Raw genomic sequence first — 21,947 nt, 5'->3', positions numbered from 1 at the left:
GGGGGTCCCACTGAGGCGGCCTGGGGGGTTTGGGGGGGAAGGGTGGAGCACAGGGACCAGGCCCTGCGTCTGCAGGGGCTTAGGATGGAGAGTGGGAGCACAGGACCCTCCCAGCCCTTCGGCTGTTTTTCTGAAAGCTGATTTGTGCCCATGAATTAAGACTCGCTTTGGCAAGGGCCTGCAATATTTCCTCCCCACATTAATGGTGAGGACGCAGAGCCCTGAGGATGCAGAGCCCTGCCAACCTCCCCTCGAGCCTCACCGTAAGGAACGGAACTTCCCTCCTAGAGTGTTTCCAGGATTTGTCAACAGAACACGTGAGGCAGGTGATGGCTCTGGAGGAAGAGCTGCCGGAGGTCTGGGATGGGGCTGCTCTGTGTCTGTACAGAACACGGCACCTGCTTGGGGTCCTGGCCACTAACCGGGAAGAGAGTAAACAGCCTGCATCTCACGCCTGACCCGGACAGGTCCACTTTCTCCCAAAATTCATATGGTTTGGAAAAAAGGAATTTTTGTACTAGTGCGTTTCAGTTGGGGCTGGTAGAGCTGTAATTTCATTAAAATTTTTTTTTTGTTGATTGATTTTAGAGAAAGAGAGAAGGATCGATTTGTTGTTTCACTTGTTTAGGCATTTATTTGTTGATTCCTGTGTGCGCCCTGACTGGGGATCGAACTCGCCAACTTGGTGTTAACAGGCCAGTCCTCTAACCAATATAGCCACTCGACCAGGGCCTTAATTTCTATTTATAATCAGATTTCCAGGCAAACTGCTGCATCCTGTACACGTTTATTGTTTCAGGACTTTGTGTTGAGACATGACTGGCATTTATCATCCATACTGATGCCACCTGCTGGGAACCAGGCACAGAAGGGGAGAGAGGCAGCAGACAGATGGTCGGTGGTTGGTGCAGTTCAGGTGCCCAGAGCCACAGCACCACCCTGCAGCCATCCTCTCCCAGGCCTGGCGCCCCGGGAGCCACACAGGGGCTACCGTCCCTGGAGGCAGTTGGTGGCATCATGGTCAACAAGTTCCAGGGCCCAGCTCAGTACAAGTTTGCTTTCAGGATATTTGCAAGATCTAGGATATTATGAACAGTGCATAACAATTAACAGTTATTATAAAAAAAAAAAGAAAAGATGAGAGAGAGGAGAGTGGTGATAAAAAGTCACCCATTTCTTTAAAAAAAAAAAAATGTTTTGCCCTGACCAGTTTGGCTCAGTGGCTAGAGTGTCAGCCTGTGGCCTGAAGAGTCCCAGGTTCGATTCCGGTCAAGGGCATGTACCTTGGTTGCGGGCACATCCCCAATAGGGGTGTGCAGGAGGTAGCGGATCGATGTTTCTCTCTCATCGATGTTTCTCTCTATCCCTCTCCCTTCCTCTCTGCAAAAAATCAATAAAATATATTTTTAAAAAATATGTTTTTATTGATTTCAGAGAGAGGAAGGGAGAGGGAGAGAGTGGTAGAAACATCGATGAGAGAGAAGCATTGATTGGCTGCCTCCTGCATGCCCACTACTGGGGATGGAGCCCGCAACCAGGCATGTGTCCTGTCTGGGAATTGAATCATGGCCTCCTGGCTCAGCCACTGAGCCACACTAGGCGGGCAGAAAGTCACCCATTTCATGGCACCTGCTCTCTGCCGGGCACTGTTCTGATTTCCCCACCTGTGTTAAGGTATGTCGGTATCAGCCTGAGGGGAGAACTGGCGGGAGAGGGGAAGGGCCTTGTCCAAGGTGAAAAGTCGTTGCAGGACCCATGTCTTTCAGTTGTCATCCAGGGCCCAAGGGGCCTCCTCTGGGCCTGGGTCTCACACTAGGCCTGTGTTCTCAGCTCTGAACACCCTTCCCCAGCAGAGTGACCCAGGCCATCCCTCCACACTCACCGGCTGCCTGGAGGAGGTCTCTTAGGTCAGCATCATGTCTGTGCACCACAGGGAGGGGACTCCCACTCCTCCCTGGTGCTGGGCGGCATCCAGCAAGATGACCAGCTGTCTGGCTGCCTTCTTCCCTCTGGTCTGATGGTTCCTCACGTTGGGCATTATGATATTAGAAATGGTTAACCAAACCAGGATGCGAAGAGCCACTCACACCAGCTTCATTTGGCTCGTCCTGCAAATGGCCCATTCTCACCGACAGGCTTTGGGATCGTTTCTTTCTTCGTGTGGCTGCACGCTTGGCCTCTCTGCTGTTCAGGGAGTCCCAGGCGTGTGGTTTTCTTCTCCTGCATCTGCACTATATTGTACAAAGCCTCTGTATGGCATCTTTTGTATCCTAAACAGGGATTCTGCCAGCTTGCAGTTTCTAGTCAGAGGTTTTCTGGGTTGGGGTCCCTGGTGCAGAAGTCGCGGACAATCCAGACCATAGCAGGAGAACAGGGCCCGGCTGGGCTGCCCCAAGCACTTCTCTCGGACGCGCCTACAGGCACGGGTCCGGGGCTTGCGTGCCAGCTGTGGGAGGGAGCATGTCAGTCACAGGCCTTGAACGTTGGTGGGGTTCCTCGGGACCTTGATGAATAGGCCTTCTCCAGAGAGAGTCACGTTTGCCCCTGCGTGGCAGCTCGGGCACCTAGTTGGGGCCACTTTAAACCCAGCTCCCAGCTTTTCCCTTGTTCCACTCACCTGCAGGGGTGCAGACCAACATTGCAGGACCTGTCAGAGGTTAGGGGCTAGTTGGCAGATATGGGGGTGGGTGAGGTGAGGTTGGGGTAGGTGGGGTCTGCAGGAGTCTAGACCAGAGCCACCACAGACAGCCCAACAGATGGACCCCACATGGCTGGTGCCCTAAGCGAGGTCATGAGTCAGGGAGGGCTGGTGGCGGGCTGGTGGCACCTGCTCTGGCCCCACAGTGCGTCAGCTTTCGGATGACCAGCGCTCTCCGTGGTCCTCACCTTTTCTGATTTCAGGGAGAGCAGGGCTGGCTGGCAGTGTAGAGTAAGGTGGGGCCACCATCTGGGTCCAGTGGAAGGCTGGTCTGGGATCTGAAATCAGGAATAGAATCAATGTGGGGGCAGCACCATGGACAGCACCCAAAGGCAGTTCAGCAGGAATGGGGGTGACTGCTCTTCACTCCACTGGCTTCTCTCGGCTCCCAGAGCTTGGGTGGGAGGGTGCTGGGCTCCCACATGTGCCCAAGGAAGGCAGCTGGCTCCTCTGGGTGCACCGGAAGCTGCTGGCTGCTTTGGGGCTCATTAGGGCAGATTTCTGAGGACGCCTGTGTCTACTATGTTTGCTTTATTTCTCCAGGAGCCAGAGCAGCGATTCTAAAAGCTGGACTCTTAACTGGGAGGTTGAAAGAAAATTCTTTCTCCAATGGGCGTGGTTCATTAGTGACAAAAATGTCCCCCACAGTGTCGTGTGGAGTGACACCGTGTTCCTCTTAGACACCATGTGGCTTGTGGGAGCTTGTCTTTCATTTTTTAAATATTTTATTGATTTTTTACAGAGAGGTAAGGGAGAGGGATAGAGAGTTAGAAACATTGATCAGCTGCCTCCTACACACCCCCTACTGGGGATGTGCCCCCAACCAAGGTACATGCCCTTGACTGGAATCGAACCCGGGACCCTTCAGTCTGCAGGCGGATGCTCTATCCACTGAGCCAAGCTGTTAGGCAGCTTGTCTTTTTTTTTTTTATTATTGATTTCAGAGAGGAAGGGAGAGGGAGAGAGAGAGAGAAACATCAATGATGAGAGAGAATCATTGATCAGCTGCCTCCTGCACACACCCTACTAGGGATGGAGCCCAAAACCTGGACATGTGCCCTGTCCAGGAACCAATCTATGACCTCCTGGTTCATAGGTCGATGCTCAACACTGAGCCACACGGGCCAGGCAGCTTGTCTCCATAATAACCCTCAGAACAACTGGTTTGAGAAATGGTATGAATCAATTTAAATTCAATATCGTTTTTCAGTCAACATTTTGGAAGACATTAAAGCAAAGCTGGCTTTGCCAAAAAGCCTGTACGCGGCGATGAAATCAGAATAGGTGAGGACCACGGAGAGCGCGGGTCATCCGAAAGCTGACCCACTGTGGGACCAGAGCGGGTGCCTCCAGCCCGCCACCAGCCCTCCCTGGCGCCACGTGAATTGCCGTGAGCCAAAGTTTTCATTAAAGCCTGATCTCACTTTACTCTTTTTTTTTTTTTTTTTTGCCATTTTAAAATTCTCTGGGAACTTGGGAACTTGGGAACTTGGTTGGTGGGAGGCTAATGAGCTGCTCCCTCATCCTCTGTCCCAACAGGATTTGCAACCTTCTGTGGTCCAGCTGACTCACCAGACCCCTGTGGGAGGGACCCCATCATTGCCCTTCTGCCCTTGGGCATCCCAACTCCCCCCTTTCTCCCCTCAAGTCTTGTTCAAATATCTGCTGGTGGAATCGCCACCACCTCTGCCCCTTTCACTGTCCACAGCGAATGAACATCATTCGAGCCCGAGTTTGCAGTTCAGTGCCGTGACTGGGGACCGGCTCGGACCGGCTTGGGACCGGCGGTGCCCTTGCCGGCAGGTCCTTGGCCAGCATCACTGGATGTGGTCAGCTAGTGCCTGTCTTCCCAGAAGTCTGGCTGGGGAGTTGGGAAGTCGGAGTCCAGTGTGGCCTTGTCCTGCTGGACAGTGGGGCCTGGGCTACTCATGTCCCCTCTGAGCCAGGTTTCTCCTGGGGAGAACGAGGCAGCTGCCAGTCGGAGGCGACCCCAGCAGAGCGTTTCTAACAGGAGGCGGGGCCTGCTTGGGAGGCAACCCTGCAGGTGGTTTCTAACATCCCTGCCGCTGATCTTTGTCCCCCTCTGACTCGGTTCATCACGACAGGGGCCATTGCCTCCTCCCCTGATTGTGCACAGAGAAACACAAGGTCTGCTGCCCTGACCACCCCCAGGACAGTCCCCAGATAGTCCTTGTAATGGGCAAGGGGCTGATGGCACTTTGGGAGGAGCTGGGGACGCACATTCTTCCTGACCCGGGGCCTCCACGGAGCTTGGGTGGGTCCTAGCGCACCTCCCAGGCTCTGCCCCCGCATGCTGAATGGGCCGTGCCTGCTGGCGCTCTCTGTCCCAGGGACGGTGGAGAGGTGAGGGTGCAAAAAGCCGGGAGAGGACAGAGGCCTGTTCTTCAAAAGCAGAGACAAGGCCCTGCTTTCCTCCTGGCCTGTGGGCTCGGCATGCTTCTCTCTGTGGGCGTGGCTCTCAGAGGACTCAACTGGGGCTGAGGCCATGCCAGTGCCCCCGAGGCTGGTCAGCACCAATGCCAGCTCGAGAGCAGATGTTTGGACAGCTGCCCTGGACCAGCCGACTCCAGGGCTTTGCAGTGGCTGAAAACTCTCTGACTTGGGGAGAGTCTGTGCCTACCTTATGCCACCTGTGTCTGGCGTGGGCCTCGTCCCGGGAGCCTGTGGCCTCGCTGGGCAGGTGGGCTCCACAGCCTGACCCACAGGACATCATGGAGGGGCTGGGTACAGGTCCCGGGCTCCTGAAGGCTTCCTCGTGGGAGGAGAGACCTGGCTGAGCTGGAAGGAGTGGAGGGAGGGGCTGGTGGAGGGGGTGTGGCCCAGGCAGGACCACTGCCTGGTGACCTCGTGGACACCTATGAGAGAACCTTCTGCGTGTAGCTCTGACCCATGCTTCCTAAGTTGTGGCCTGTTTCAGGTCTACTCGATGTCAGATAAATGCCGTGGCTGCCCCTCTTCCGCGGCGGACTCTCTTGGATTCGGGATATAACACTGTACTTTGTAGCAAGAAGCGAAAGCCTTTATGCAAATGGGATCCGGGGCTGTGCTTGGCACCGCCACCGGCCAGAGCCTGAGTGTTGCCAGGTCTGCCCCACCTGGCACAGGTGTGCGTGGCTGGGGCGTTCAGAGCATTTGCCATGGGCCCACTCAGTGTGCTGCCTTCAGGGGAGTGAGCAGTGCTGGTCTGAAGCTGCGGCCTGCACGGTGACAGAGAGCGGAGAGTGAGCAGAGACTTGGGCACTCGGTGCAGGCCCTGTGCCCTGCCTGTGGGAAAGCGACCACGCCCTCCTGGCTGTTGGGGTGAAGGGGGCCTGGTGCTGTCTCAGAAGCGGTGCACCCAGGACCCCAGGCTTTGCAGGATGTTCAGGGACAGACCTCGCCCAGCTCGGCAGGGCCAGTGCTGCCCAGCGAAGGGGGCAGTGCTCAGGACCTGCTTGCTCACCCGGCTGGCCTTTCCTGGGCTCTCGAGGGGAACTGAGGTTGGGGGGGCCCACTACCCATCCTCTGCGTGTCTGTCGGTGCGTCCACTGTCCTCCTGACTGACACCGCCTCGCTGGAGGTGTCCGGTCCGAGTGAGACCGGGCACAGGGCGTTCAGACGGGTGCCCGGCCCCCAGAACAGCAAGGTGGCAATTACTCACCCTGATGACTGCTGTGTGTGTTCTGTGGAGTATATATTTTTAAAAAATTAATTTGCGCCAAGCCAGTGTGGCTCAGTGGTTGAGCATCGACCCAGGAACCAAGAGGTCGCTAGTGTGATTCCCAGTCAGGGCACATGCCTGGGTTGTGGGCACAATCCTAGTAGGGGGCGTGCAGGAGGCAGCTGATCAATGATGTTTCTCTACCGTTGAAGTTTCTATCCCTCTCCCTTTCTTTCTCTCTAAAAAAATCAATAAAAAATTGATTTGGGGGGGGAGAGAGAGAGAAACATCGTTTTATTGTTTCACTTGTACATGCATTCATTGGTTGATTCTTGTATGTGCCCTGATTAGAGATCGAACCTGTAATCAGGATGACGATCTAACCAATGAGCTGCCCAGCCTGAGCCTGTCGAGCCTTCTGTCCCCTCATAGGCACTTGTCTCTTCCTCTCTCTCGAACAGCAGGCCTGTAGGGCCCCTGGGCTGGGACAAGGGCAGCTGTGTCCTATGTTTTTACCCCCATGAAAGGGACGTTATCTCCGTTCTAGCCTGGGACAACTGCCCTCCTCGCTCTGCCCAGCATGAATGCGGCGTATTCTTTGCAGGGGCTCTGGGTTAAATGTGCTAATGAGCGCAGGGCACAATGGTGTCGTGTACACACTGTGCCCTGGGGCGCACGGTGCCAGGAGCTCGAGTGCCGTCCAAGGAGAGGACCTCGATCAGGGCTCTTCCCGGCTGGGGGAGCCTGCGGGATGCTGAGTTCTAACACCTGAGCTCCCAGGTGAGCTTTCCTCTGCAGGGTCCCGGGCACTGCCCAGGTCCCGTGAAACAGAGCAGGGAGGTCTCCCGTCCTCACGATGAAGCATTGTCCCGGTGTCTGCCTGCCTGCAGGAGACGTTGTCCCACGTGTAGGAGTGTGCATTTGAAGTCTGCGATATGAGCTGAGGTTTGCCCCCAAATCGTATTCCTCCTGGAGGGAGGCCATTTCATGGAGGATGAAGGTGGAATGATCGACTTGTCCAAGTCAGGCGGGACCTTGGGAACGCCAATGTCCGTGTGTATCTAAGTAAAGGTGGGTTTCACGAGGCAACGATGGCTACACGGGACCATCAAGGGGTCCCCTGGGGAGGAAGGCCAGGGGGTTCCGGCCCTGCTGCTCCTGCCACCTCCTCAGGCCAGGGGGACACCCCCAGATGTCTCCCCTCAAGGACTGCACGGAGGTGGCCTGGTCCTCAGCTGCAGCAGTGCCTCTGGGCGGATGTGGAAGCCTCGAGTTTGCTTCAGGACGGAGGCAGGTGGGCGGTCGGACTGCGGCTCAGAGTGGGGGCCCTGCAGCCGGTTCCCAGGCACCTCGGCCGCCACCCCACGTCCTGGCCCTGCTGACCCACAGGAGTTCAGACCTCAAGGAGAAAGCAGACTGCACCTCGGAGAGTCAGAGGGGAGTGGGAAGGTGACTTATTAATTATTATTTTTTAGCTTTCTTTGTATCAGGGTAGAGCTGCTGCTTAAACAGTTAAGTGGAATTGCTGGCCAGCTGGCCAACCGAGCAGCTTTCTCCTTCACGCAGCCCTGGAGAGCTGGGTGCACCAGAGCTGGACCCTCTCCAGCTCCATTTACAGGGGAGGGGGGTGGGGGAGCGGGCAGTCAGGGTGTGAGAGAAGGAAGCAGGAACCCGGAGCCGCGAACCCCTCTGAGTGTGTGTGAGCTGCGAGCCCCCCTGAGTGTGTGTGGAGCCCAGAATCCTTGCATTTTCATGCCCCTCCGTGTGGGAGGAGGAGACAAACCCGCTGAAGGTGCAGGGAGCCTCCACCAAGACCCGGCATCCTGCTGGGACCTCCCGTCCGCTTCTGCTCACTCGAGAGGGAAAACATTTTAGGGACACTGTGAGGAGCCACCTCTGCATGGCTCCCAAGCCTGAGGCTTGGAATGAGGTGATCAGAACCTCCCAACCAGGAGGACTGGTGAGCAGGTCGAAGGTCAGGTTGCAGGTGGCCCCGGGGTGGGGGTGGGGGTGGGGTGGTGGTGGTGGTGGGGTTGGGGTGGGGTAGGGGCAGGCACAGGCTGGCTCTGGAGGGACCAGGAGAGAACAATACAGTTCTTCTATCCGTCCCAGAAAAGGCGTTTGATAAATGGCAACACCCATTCACAAACTTTTAAAAAATGTGCACTTAGCAAATTTGGATACAGATAAATGCTCTCATGATAAAAGGAATCGATGAAAATCCTGCAGCAAACTGGTCCCTGATGGGGAACCCGCTATAAGATTTCTCTTCAAGAAAGTAATGAGAGAAAGATGCTGATTATCATTGCTTCTACTTAACGGGGTGCTGGAGGCGCCACCCAGCACAGCAGCGTGGGGGAAGGATAGGAAGCATAAAGACTGGGAGGAGGAAACAAAACTGCCTTCTCCAGGGAGGGTCGACATGAACTGGGAGATTTCAGCAAGTTGCTGGCACAGGTCAACATAGAGAAATCAACAGTTTTCCTACATCCCAGCTTTCCCCTACTTACGGTAAGGAAAAGGCAACAAGGACACACAAAAACACCATTCATGATCGGAGCACACAGATCAGGCACCCGAGTAAATGTATCAAAAGTTATGTAAAACTTTTTGGAGAAAACGGTACTTCATTGAGAGACACGAGGAAGCCCTGAGCAGATGGGGAACGAAGCAAGAGGGCCCAACACCCATACATGTCAGTCGTCTCCCCATGAACCTGAGTTTTCAGGGCACGGGACAAGCTGACAGAGAAGCATAAATGGTCAAAAAAGCCAAACTTGAAGAACAAGGAGGAAGAGACGAGCCTTACCAGGTACGAAGACTTCCGACCTGGCACCACCAGCAGTGTGATATTGGTGCAGGATTAAGGAGAGACCAGCACAGAGGACAGACGGCTTCGCATCCCCTAGAAATGGGAGGGGGACGCCGGCTCCTCACTCAGAGGGCTCACACGATTTTCCGCATGGGGAGACCCCCAGTTGTTCTGACCAAATGCAGCCCAGTTTCTGTGCTGGGCCCTCTGCCCGCCCGTCTTGTTTCCCTGATTGAATGGGGCCAGCTGGATGCTCCATGCCCTTCAGCTGGAAACCCTACAGACCCGGACGTCCCAGGCCCTGATCACGTTGCCCTGTGCATCTCGGGGTTTATCATGGAATTCAGCTGGGTGTCCGCGGGGCGAGTGCCTGGGCTCACCAATCGCACGAGAGGCTCTGGCCTCAATTTGTCTGGTGCGTTTGTGTATTTTCACTCTTTGGAGTTAAAGGGACACCAGTTTCTTCTGTCACCTCGCCATTTACAATGAAGTGGAGGTTCGTTCATACTGTTGACCTCCCGGCTGCAGGAACCCCCGGGGGATTCTCTAAGGAGGAGAGGACCCGCCCGAGGGGTCCTGTGGAGCGGCCGGACACCGGGCAAGCGTGTGGGCAGGGAGTCAGCGGTCCTCACTTGTCCTTTCACCTGGGCATGTGCCCACCCGCCCGCATCAGGCTTCCCCTCGGGGGCACACAGAGGAGGGCAGCTCCCAGGTCCCCATCTACGGTGCTGCCTTCCCCTGAGGGCTGAGCTCCCGGACGGCTTCCTTCCGCACCCAGCAGCCGTCCACGCAGCCTCCCAGTGGACAGGAGCTGGGCGTTCCTGAGACGCCCGTCTGCAGGGTGTGGCACTTTCATGCACCGGGAGCTGGCGATCCTGCCACAAGCATCTGCTTGGAGCCGCGGCCGGCCCTCCCCTGGATGCAGCCGCAGCGCAGCCTGGTGAATTCCATCGGAAAAGTGAAGGCTGGTTTGCTGAGTCATAGAGCCCTCGGAGCCGGCACAGCTGCACCCGGCCTCGGCCCAGCTGAGCTTCCCCGGGTCACCAGGAGACGGGTGAGGAGAGCACAGGCCGTCAGGGTTGGGTGATGTGTGTGCTGCTTTGGTGAATGCTCAGAGGCTTTGCTGTTTTCGGGGGGGCGGGGGGGCGTGAGGTCTTTCTGCACAGGTTCATTCCTGCTGAACTCGCTTCTATATTTAGATGCATTCATACCAGCCGGAGCTGATGGTGGAGGAGCATGTGCAGACGCTCCCAGAGAGATGCTCTGTGCCTCTGTGTCCCGGCTCCTGCCTGTGAGGGGCGCTGTCCTGCTCCCTTCTGGGCAGCATTGCTCATCCTGAATGGGGTGCTTCTTTGGTGGCACATGCCAAGCTGGCGTTTGTCTGGAAGCCATGGGGGTGGGGGTGGGGAGGGGGTGGGGCCTCGGCTGGGACTGCACTTAGTGCTGGGTGTGGTGGGCACCCGACCACGGTTCCTGGTGGGTTGGGGAGAGGGAGGGACTGCAGGGCCTTGCTTCATCTTCAGAACCAGGCCTGTTTGAGGCTCGAGTCCTCATCACCCACCAGCCCTGTCGGTGGATGCTGCCTTCCCTTTACAAGTTAATCAAGAATCACAATGCGGCCCGGCCGGCGTGGCTCAGTGACTGAGCGTCAGCCTATGCACCAGGAGGCCACGGTGCGATTCCCGGTCAGGGCACATGCCTGGGTTGTGGGCTCGATCCCCAGTGTGGGGCATGCAGGAGGCAGCCAATCAATGATTCTCTCTCATCACTGATGTTTCTCTCTCTCTCTCTCTCTCCTTCTTCCTTCCTCTCTGAAACCAATAAAATATGTATTTTTTTAAAAAAAGAATCACAATGTGTCCATTGACATCAATCTACACAGGAACTCCTGTGTTTTAGGGAAATAGCATCTTATAAACTGGTTCCCAACACTTCTTTTTTTTGAAGCAGTTGTTATTACATTGTGCCTCCGTTTCCCCGGTCGTTCAGAGAAAATGGAGCCGGCAGGGTTGTGGGAAGGGTATGTGGGTAACGTGGCGATTAGGAAATAATCCTGCTGCTGACTGAGATATGAATGCGATGAGCTAGGAAAACGCGTCAGGTGGGGTGCCGATGAGAGTGCCCGCTCTGACCTCTTGGAGCCAGGTAACCGAAGGGGCGGAGAGTAAAGGTTCTCACCTACGGGTCCCTGTGAGGGGTGCTGTGGAGGGCCCCTGGCCTCTGCCATCGGGACCGGCCTGCAGTCAGGCCAGCGCCCTCAGGGCAGGTGGGAGGCTGGCCGCCCCGCCCCCGCCTCCACCAGCCCCGAGCTCAGGCCTGAGGCTGGCTGCTCACCCAGGTGTGCTTTCCCTGCAGGTGAGTGAGAAAATGTAGCGGAGAGGCAGCGAGGCGACACCTGCCCCAGCTTGGCGTGGACAGCCCAGCCCAGACAGGCGGCTCGCCCCCGGCGCCCCTCGGCCCCCCACCATGTCCAAGAAGGGCATGGGCAGCCGAGCCAAGGGGGACAAGGCCGAGGTCCTTGCCGCGCTGCAGGCCGCCAACGAAGAGCTGCGGGCCAAGCTCACGGACATCCAGATTGAGCTGCAGCAGGAGAAGAGCAAGGTGGGCTCCCCACACCCAGCTCCCCCGTCCCTGCCCGTCCCCTGCTCCCCTGGGTCAGCCCAGAGGGGTATGGGGTGTAGCCAGGTCTCTGCAGGAGTGCCTGCCCAGTTGGTCCTGGCTCCCCAGAGCCTCTCCAGGCAGCTCTGGGGATGGGGCAGAGGGACACAGGCCGCGGCCCCGGCCCTGTGTGAACAGCCCTGGCTGCCAGGACAAGCCCAGGACCTCATCCCTGGACAATGTCCTTTCCCCCTGGAGTGTTCAGAGTGGCATTGAACCCAAATATACCGGGTCCAGCATGGCCCTCAGCTAGTTGAAGGCAACAGCCAGGCCTGGGCTTCTAGGGGCCAGGTGTGGGGACCAAACGCAGAAACCCAGCTCTTGGGGGTCCTTGCAGCCTGAAGGGAAGGCTGAGCTTGTGCTGACGAGGGACCTGGGGGACCTGGGTGGGGAGGGTGAGAGACTGGTCAGAGGTGGTGCCCACTCAGCACAGCACCGTCCCACTGCCCACGCTGCCCTCCTCTCTCCATGACTCGCCCCTCCTCGCACAATCCCAGGAGGTACTAAGAAGCGCTCACGGGCCTGTGGGAGGGGACTGCGAAGGGAGAGGACTCGGGGGGTGGGGGGTTGAAAGGTCCTCGGCTGTGGACTGGAGCCTGTAAGCCTCCCCCACGTGTCTCCTAGGAGGCCTGGCCATGGAGGGAACCAGGTTCTTTGGGGCCCGTTGCTCCTCTGAGCTGCCTGACTTCCTGGTTCAGTCCCAGGAAGAGTGAGATTTTGTGGCACGTGAGGCACACATGGACTTCAGATTTCAGGGTTCATGCTGCCTGTGGCGGAGTTTAGCCGGGACCCCCCGGGCCAGAAGCCTGGCATCCTTACTATGGGACCCTTACCCACCACCTCAGGTCCCCTGCTCTGTGGAAAGGGGGCAGTTAAAGGACCTGCTGCCATTGGCGCTGGGGAGGACATGCTCCCGGAGCCCCAGGGACAGCGCGGGTACCAGCAGGCAGCTGTCAGGGTGACCTCGAGGCCGCTCAGGAGTCAGGGAAGTCATGTTGGCACCTGCCCTGGGCCAGCAGGTCACAGAGTCCCCGGGAGGCCCAGGCAGCTGCCTGGCTGGAGCAGGGGTGGAGGCACAGACATGAGGCGGCCTGGCATGCAGAGTTGTCCCCAAGTGCAGAGGGCCCACACGGTGGCCGCTGTGGGTGCTGCCTGGACGAGCGGGGAGGGAAGTGCTTGGTGTCGTGTCATTTCTTCACCAGGCCTGTCACGTGTGTCTGACACTGACTCCGCAGGGGCCTTTCTTGTGACAAAGCCCAGGGCACTGGATGGCAGGGTGACCTCTGTGGCCTCCTTGTCACTCCCAACAGCCTGGATCAGAGTCGGGATTAAGCCCCTTCTCACCTTGAACTCTTTTGGATTTGTTTCTCCTCCACTCTCCATCCATAATCCCGACGCACATCACCCCATTTTCCTTCTCTGCTCAGTCCCATCCACGAAGCTTTCATGAAGGAGAACGTTATGTCGTCTGTTAGGAGGGAAGGCAAGCTGGGCTCCAGATCCATGGATGGCACTGCAACTCTGGGGGGCAGGGAGGGGTGTCTGTTTGGACAATTAAGGGTCAGGTGTCTGTCAGGCAACTGCTTTTCAGGGTCCTGCAGGAGCAGGTGGCGCCCTCTGTGAGCTGGAGAGAGGTGGCGAGGGCTGTGGCTTGGGTGGCGGGCTTCTCCCATCGTCTGGCCCACATAGACCCAGGCAGGCCTGGGTTCCACCCACCCTTCATGCCACATGGAGTCTGCGCACCAAGTTCGTGCCAGTAGCGGGGGCGGAGGGGGGGGGCGTGTGGGGGGAGCCGGGGTCATTTTGCCACGGCCACAGCTTCTAGATCAGTGGCTCTCAACCTTGGCTGCACATTAGAATCACCTGGGAATCTTTTTAAAATCCTGATTTCTGGGCCTCATCCTCCTGAAATTCTGTTTCTTTGTTACTAATGTGATGGCCCCACCCCATAACAAAGAAAAGAATTTCCAGAGGATGAGGCCCAGAAATCAGGATTTTAAAAAGATTCCCAGGTGATTCTAATGGGCAGCCAAGGTTGAGAACCACTGTTCTAGATGAAAATAAAACATTCAGTAAAAAATCTGAGTTTTCCAAAGGCCTATATATCACATGTCATCTAGACAGCTTGGTGTCCCCATTTGCTAGGAATGCCATTGGAGGTAAGTGCAACACCTATTATTTGGGCAAAGGGCAAGAGTGCCCCTGTTCCCACATGCTGTGCCCAGGATGTCCTGCCCACCCTCCACACAGGTTCCTTTAAGAGGCGACAGTTTTATCTCCTCACCGGCCTGTCCCTGCGGAGCCGCAGAGCAGATGCCATGGACCTGACCTTCCAGCCCAAGTTCTCTTGTGACACCTGTGGGTGCAGAGACAGCTCCACCTATGACACTCGGTCCTGTTTCAGTGGCATTTCATTTATTTATTTATTTAATACTAGAGGCCCGGTGCACGAATTCATGCACTGGTGGGGTCCCTCAGCCTGGCCTGTGGGATCTGGCTGAAACTGGCTCTCCGACATCCCACGAAGGGTCCCAGATTGCGAGAGGGTGCAGGCCAGGCCGAGGGACCCTACCGATGCACGATTGGGGCCGGGGAGGGACACGGGAGGTTGGCCAGCCGGGGAGGGACCGTGGGAGGGCTCCAGGGTATGTCTGGCCCTCTTGCTCAGTCCTGATTGGCTGGACCCCAGCAGCAAGCTAATCTGGTCAGAGCATCTGCCCCCTGATGGTCAGTGCATGTCATAGCGAGCAGTTGAGTGGTCTTAGCATATCATTAGCATTTTACGCTTTGATTGGTTGAATGGCCGATGGGACGACCGGACACTTAGCATATTAGGCTTTTGTTATATAGGATATTTTAATTGATTTCAGAGAGGAAGGAAGAGGGAGAGAGAGATAGAAACATTAATGATGAGAGAGAATCATTAATTGGCTGCCTCCTGCATGCCCCCTACTGGGGATCGAGCCCAAAAGCAGGGCATGTGCCCTTGACCAGAATCGAACCCAGGACCCTTCAGTCCGCAAGCCGACGCTCTATCCACTGAGCCAAACCAGCTAGGGCTCAGTTGCGTTTTAAGGAGACATGCTCGAATGGAAGCAGCAACCCAGTTTGCAAACAAAACTTTGTAAAATCAGTGTCCAGACTTTGGCCAGGACAGGGGCTGCTCGGGGACGACCCAGCCTCGCCTTGTCTTGCAGGTCAGCCGGGTGGAGAGAGAGAAGAACCAGGAGCTGAAGCAGGTGCGCGAGCACGAGCAGCACAAGAACGCGGTCCTGCTCACGGAGCTGAAGAGCAAGCTGCACGAGGAGAAGATGAAGGAGCTGCAGGCCGTGCGCGAGACGCTGCTGCGCCAGCACGAGGCCGAGCTGCTGCGCGTCATCAAGATCAAGGACAACGAGAACCAGCGGCTGCAGGCGCTGCTGCACGCCCTGCGCGACGGCGGCCCCGAAAAGGTCAAGACCGGGCTGCTGTCCGAGGCCAAGGAGGAGGCCAAGAAGGGGTTCGAGGTGGAGAAGGTGAAAATGCAGCAGGAGATCTTGGAGCTCAAGGGGGCCAAGCGGCAGGTGGAGGAGGCGCTGACGATGGTCATGCAGGCCGACAAGATCAAGGCCGCAGAGATACGGAGCGTGTACCACCTGCACCAGGAGGAGATCTCCCGCATCAAGAAGGAGTGTGAGCGTGAGATCCGCAGGCTGGTACGTGGGCTGCAGGTGGCGGGTAGGGGAGGGGCGGCGAAGGCAGGGGGACTTGGGAGGGGGCGGGGGCGGCCAGTGGTGGGCCTGCTTCTGGGCACAGGCACTCACACCACCACTGTTGGTCCTGGGCACGTGCGGATGCGAGGATAGGTCAGAAGGGCCAGCTGGCAGGCAGAGGTCCTCCCTCTGCCCCTCTCCAACCAGCTTTACATCCTGGGTCTCGTTTGGGCCAGAACAGGATGCCTGCAATGTCATGAAAGCCTCCCCTCCTTAGAGTGCAGGTTGGGCTGCAAGCCAAGCAGGGCTAGTGCTCTGCTGGCACAGTCACTTCTTCCATCACTGGGCGGGCTCTGCCGTCTGTCCAGCTCACTGGGTCCAGAGAGGTGAGACCACGAGGACAGGGGGTGGTGGCATGTCCCTGAGGGCATCCTGATGTCCCTGTGCCCTGTGCATGCTCTGAGGCTGGATGGCGTGAAGTTACCATCTTGCAGGTCAGGCATGGGCACCTGTGCATCCCGTGGTCAGGGACCGGGTCCCCTGGCAGGCCCTGTGGAGTCAGTGTCCTCAGAGCCCCAGGGCTGGGAGTCGGAGAATATTCAGGAATCCTGAGGGATTGTGCCGGTTCTCCTCACCCCTTGGAGCCGGGACCTCCTTGGTGATTTGGGGAAATGGAGGTCAGCGTTGGAGGCGCGCCCCACGTCCCAGTGTGCGATTCATCAGGACCCGGCTGGCTCTGCTGGTGACACCCAGGACCCTGGATGCCCCTCCATGGGGCACAGCCTGGCCCTGCACCCAGGCCACCTGCCCCTACTTCCCTGGGGCTCTGTTTTCCAAACGGTGCTGTCACCTTGAACGTTCCAGAAGGGCGGCAGCCCTCAGGACCCATGGCCCGGAGGGGACACTGAGCGCTGTGAGGCAGACACGACCCTGCCACAGTGTGTGCACAAGGGCCCCAGACCTTGCCTTTTCCTGAGTGTCCCCTTTCCATGCTCCCCCATGGCTCCACCCCCCAGCCCTGTGTTGGTGCCACGTCAGCACCGCTGTCCAGCCCCACACCACCCTGTAATTCATCGACTGGCTTCAGTGTTCGTAGGAGACAGGTGGCCTCATCTCCTTAGCTGAAGGCTGACACAGAGCCAGCAGTTCCCTGTGGTCCCTCACCCCTGACAGAGACGCCCCAGAGGCAGCTCTAGCAGATTCTCCTGGTATTTGTTCCAAATTCTCAAAAACATGCTTAAGCTTTCACTTTCAGATTCCTCCATCTCAGCCCCTCTTCTGCCCCCCGCCCACCCCAGGCCTCCCTAAATTACATTGACCAGGTATCGTGGGAACAAATGGGCACCCAGATGGAGGGAACTGCCATTTACGGGTGTGGGCAGTGTCTCGGGAGAACTACTGGGGTGGTGGCCTGTCCCCTCTTAGGTGTTAGATCCTCCCCTTAGCTTCCTCTTTTTAAAATATATGTATGTATACATACATATATACACATATATATTGATTTCAGAGAGGAAGAGAGAGGGAGAGAGAAATAGAAACATCAATGATGAGAGGGAATCATTGATTGTCTGCCTCCTGCATGCCCCCCTACTGGGGATCAAGCCTGCAACCAGGGCATGTGCCCTGACCGGGAATGGAACTTGGTTCCTAAACTTCTTGGTTCAAAGGTCGACGCTCAACCACTGAGCCACACCAGCCAGGCCCCAAAAGAACTTTTAAATGACTTCAGCAAGGTTTCAGGACACAAGATCAATATGCAAAAATCAGTTGTATTTTTATGTAGTAGTAACAAACAAATTAAATTTTAAAAAATTCCAATCATGATGGCATAAAAAAGAATAAAATACTTAGAAGTTTAACGAAAGATGTGCAAGACTTGAACTCTGAAAACTACAATACTTGACTGAGAGAAACTAAAAGTGAGCTGAATAAACAAATAGGCATTCCATGTTCATGGATTGGTGACCTGAATAAACAAATAGGCATTCCATGTTCATGGACTGGTGAACTGAACAAGTAAATAGACATTCCACGTTCATGAATTGGAAGCTCAGCATTTCTCCCCAGATTAATATAAGGAGCAAACAACTCCTGTCAATCCCAGCAGCTTTCCCGAAGCTGATTCTAAAATGTGTATGGAAATGCAAGCCGCTTCCTCACACTGGGTTAGCTTCCTCTGTTCTTGATGGTGCCATTTTATGATCTAAAACTTTACATTCTAACGTGGCCTGATTTGTTGATCTTTTCCTGTATGGCTGGTGCTTATTGTGTCTTGTTTAGGGAATTCTTTTATTCTGGAGCCATGAAGTGTTATCTTTTTAGAACTTTATCTTTCAGGCATAGGTGTTTGCCGTGCCTGGGTTGTATGTGTGTGTGTGTGCGCGCACACGCTGTAAGGTGGGGGTCCAGTTATACGTTTTCCACATGGATATACAACTGTCCCAGCAGCCCTTATGAAAAAGACCACCTTTCCCCCAATCCACAGGGCCCCCTCATTATTATATGAGTGGGCTTTCTAGTTTGTTCTATCACAGCTCCTCTTCGAGCTCATTTTCAAATTATTCCTGTTTTATAATACATCTTGATTTCTGGAGGAGCGTTCTCTAGCTTTGTTCTTCAAGAGTAACTGGACCTTTCTTGGCACCTGAGTCTTCCATACAACCTCGGTTGGGGAGGGGCCCTGGCTGAACTTACAGAAAACATCAGAGCCAGGCAGGCATGGAACAAGTCCATTCCTTCCCTTCCGCTTTGAGTGAAAATTTGGCCAGAAATGGCCCTGGGGACCCAGCATCTCCAGGGTGGATTCCGGGGACGGTGGGGGGAAAGAACATCAAAATGATAAATAAAGGAGAGTCCCCAAATTGACTGTGGAGTCTACAGGGAAAAACTGTGGAAGATTGAAATTAGCAAGAAAAGAAATAGAAGATTCCCGTCTCCTTTTCTAAGAATGCTTGAGGGCTGTCCCAGCTCACACCATGTGCACCTTCACCTTTGACCTTTGTCTTTGATCTAGCCAGGGGTGGGCAAACTTTTTGACTCGAGGGCCACAATGGGTTCTTAAACTGGACTGGAGGGCCGGAACAAAAGCATGGATGGAGTGTTTGTGTGAACTAATATAAATTCAAAGTAAACATTATTACATAAAAGGGTACGGTCTTCTTTTTTTTAAGTTTTATTCATTTCAAACAGGCCGGATCCGGCCCGCGGGCCGTAGTTTGCCCACGGCTGAGAGTCTGCAGAGACAGACCTTTACCTGGAGGAAACCTTTAGCAATGCAGCCATTACTGTCCACAGACAGACAAATGACTCTTCTTCAGACACTGCAAATGGTCTTTGCCAGGCTGGCGGCGCAACTCTCTTTAGATCAAATCCTCATTCAAATTGGCTGCAACACTTACTTGTCCCCTTATTAACTAATGAATTTAATAAAAATGTTCTTAAAAATATATTTTTATTGATTTCAGAGAGGAAGAGAGAGGGAGAGATAGAAACATCAATGATGAAAGAGAATCATTGATTGCCTGCCTCCTGCATACCCCACACTGGGGATCGAGCCTGAAACCTGGGCCTATGCCTCAACTGGGAATCAAACTGTGACCTACTTCCTAGTTCATAGGTCGCACTCAACCACTGAGCCATGCCAGCCGGGCCCTGCCATTTCTCTATACCTCCTATAACTGGGAGTGAGGGGCTGAGGCAGGGGGAGTTCTTGGTGGTGAGGTGAGGTGGGGGTCCTGGAAAGAAAAGGAAAGGGATTAAGGACATGAAGGTGGAAAATCAGGATGGTGATTGCTCCCCAGTCAGGCGTGTCCCATTCCACCACAGCTATGATCATGAACAAGAACCAAGTGATGGAGGCAATTGAAGGATCTGCTTAATCGAAGCAATGAGACTAACCAAGATTCTAGGAGGGCCTATATCAAACATGGAGAAACTTCTAGTGACCTGAGCTGAAGACCAGATGCAAACATGCATCCCTCTGAGCACCATGATGACCGCGGCCAAAGCAAAAGGTTTGCGATGTTGAAAGGACAGGCTGGATCCAACTACGGTGTTGAATTTACTGCTGGTTCTGGGTGGTTTAAGCGATTCAAGAATCGTTACTCATTCCGTAACGTGAGAGTGAGTGGCGAGTCTGCGCATGCTGGTGTGAGGGCAGCTGAGGAATTGTTGGAAACTCTAGATAACCTGATTGAGGAGGAATACTATTACTTCCCTGAGCAAATATTCAATATGGATGAAACCTCCCGATTCTGGAAACGGATGCCTGAAAGGACTTTCACCCATAAGGAGGCCAGGTGGATGCCAGGGTTCAAGGTCTTTAAGGACATTGTTTGGGGGCAATGTTACGGGCTACAGATAAAATCCCTTTGTGGTTGGGCACAGTGAGAACCCAGGGCCTTCAGGCATTTTACTGCAGGTCTCCTATGGGAGCAACGAGAAGTGAAGGAGGACCCGGCTCCTCCTCCGAGACGCCTTCCTGAATTGCTGTGTGGAGAACAACATGCCTTTCAAGATCTGCTTATGGTTGATAACGCTCCTGGACATCCTCCTTTCCTTAGTGATCTTCATCCAAGATCAACATGGTGCTTCTCCCTCCAAAAACCGTGGATCAAGGAGTTATAGCAGCTTTTCAGGCCTGTTACCTGAGGAGGACCTTTGCCCAAGCTATTGCTGCAATGGAGGAAGATGCTGAGAAGACACTGATGTAATTCTGGAAGGATCACAACGTCCGTGACTGCATTGCTTGAGCTTGGGTGGTGTCACCAAGGAGTGTATGAATGGCATGTGGAAGAAAGCTAGACCACGTAGCCCAGGTGTGCAGTAGGTTAAACTATGGAGCCCAGGTGAGCAGTAGGCTGTACCATGTAGCCCAGGTGAGCAGTAGGCTGTACCATGTAGCCCAGGTGAGCAGTAGGCTGTACCATGTAGCCCAGGTGTGCAGTAGGGTGTACCATGTAGCCCAGGTGAGCAGCAGGCTATACTGCCTGGATTTATGTGCCTCTGTGATGTTCACAGGACAATAAAATCACCTAATCAGGCATTTCTCAGAACATGTCCCCGTGAGTAAGCGGCAGGTGACTATGACAGGAGTAGAAGATGTAGGAACGTGCCCTTGGCTGAGAATTTTCAGTGGAGACACTGCATGCGAGAGTCCCAGGGCCTTAGGAGGACCCCCTGGGAGACACTGTGATCTTTTTTTTTAATCTTTAATTTCTTTATTGGTTAAGGTATTATAAATGTGTCCTCATCCCCCCATTAACCCCCACCTTCCCTCCCGACACTGTGATCTTAAAGTGAGTTTCCCATCGTTAAAAAATCAAACCCGCCCGCCCTCTGAAGCAGCGGATTGAAGTGGGATGAGTGAGCAGAGACTGATTTCCTTGTTTCCTGGTGAAAGAAAAAGGATGTTTGCGAAGTATCCCCGTCAGAGGGGAAATGTCAGGTCACAGGATATAGCTGCGTGTTAATCTGGTTTTCTCTTCACTGGCCTCTCTGTTTCCACTAATTGACTGTGTTGCCTCTGCATTTCTGTGAGTTCCAGTAAATAGGAATTTAGCAATTAAGGATTTCTTTTTCTTTTTTCTATTCAGTTCACCGCTTCCCCATGAATGCTGCGATCTGGGCTAATTAGACGTCTCATCTCTTTGTTTCCCAGCTGACTTCAGCAGACGGCTGATTTATTAGCTTACTGTAACCTTAAACAGCGCGCAAAGCAGCGAGGCGCCCTATCCTGCTCTGTTTTAAACCGAGTCTTCTTGCAAATCTAGCGTCGTTTGTAATGATGCCCATGCCACCCGCGTCTGCGTGTCTGAGGAGTGGGCAGTGGTGGGGCTGGCTCTGCCCTCCCCTCTGAGGGCAGCCCACCTTGGGCCTCAGACGCACCTATGGCCGCCAGGAGGAGGGGCTGGGAGGCAGGTGGCTCCTCGCAGCTGTTAGGAGGTTGAGCACAGGGAGAGTGGGGAGGGCTGCCGTGTGTGGGGGGGGACCCCTCCTGATGCTTGTGCATTCTGCCTGTTGCTATGGTAACAGATCTGCATCCTGCCTGCCTGTGTGATTGTGTTCTGTTCTCCTTGTAGATGGAGGAGATAAAATTTAAGGACAGAGCAGTCTTCGTGCTGGAGAGAGAGTTAGGGATTCAAGCCGGGCATGCTCAGAGACTGCAGCTCCAAAAAGAGGCTCTAGATGAGCAGCTGTCCCAGGTCAAAGAGGCTGATCGGCACCTGGGCAGCCCCAGACGGGAACTTCCTTATGCAAGCGGTGCAGGAGACACCTCAGACCACTCGGGAAGCCCTGTAAGCACCTCCCCTTCGCACGCTTTCGGCTGCGTGTCCCTGCGAGGAAGCCCCCCGGGGGCTGAGCCCGTGTCCAGGGCCAGAGCCCTCCCACCCTTGGAACACCGACTGTGCCTGCAGCCCGCCAGCC

The 21,947-nt window shown here is 55.1% G+C and overlaps 1 protein-coding gene across 10 annotated transcripts in view; it reads left to right on the top strand.

Annotated features, from left to right (window-relative positions):
• The window catches only part of JAKMIP3 (Janus kinase and microtubule interacting protein 3), a 50,632-nt gene that overhangs the window by 1,448 nt on the left and 27,237 nt on the right, over positions 1 to 21,947 (top strand). For 6 of the 10 annotated variants that reach the window (XM_059661678.1, XM_059661677.1, XM_059661675.1 and 3 more), the window contains exons 2-3: positions 11,527 to 11,772; positions 15,027 to 15,524. In XM_059661678.1, coding sequence (XP_059517661.1) covers positions 11,638 to 11,772; positions 15,027 to 15,524 — 633 coding nt within the window. In that variant the 5' untranslated portion in view covers positions 11,527 to 11,637. Of the gene's footprint in view, positions 1 to 11,526; positions 11,773 to 15,026; positions 15,525 to 21,601; positions 21,818 to 21,947 lie in introns of all 10 variants that reach the window. The other 4 variants (XM_059661671.1, XM_059661672.1, XM_059661674.1 and 1 more) reach the window with 1 other exon arrangement.

This window comes from Myotis daubentonii, chromosome 13, assembly GCF_963259705.1.
Source record: "Myotis daubentonii chromosome 13, mMyoDau2.1, whole genome shotgun sequence".
NCBI classification, from domain to species: Eukaryota; Metazoa; Chordata; class Mammalia; order Chiroptera; family Vespertilionidae; genus Myotis; species Myotis daubentonii.
This window is presented reverse-complemented; position numbering and strand designations above follow the sequence as displayed.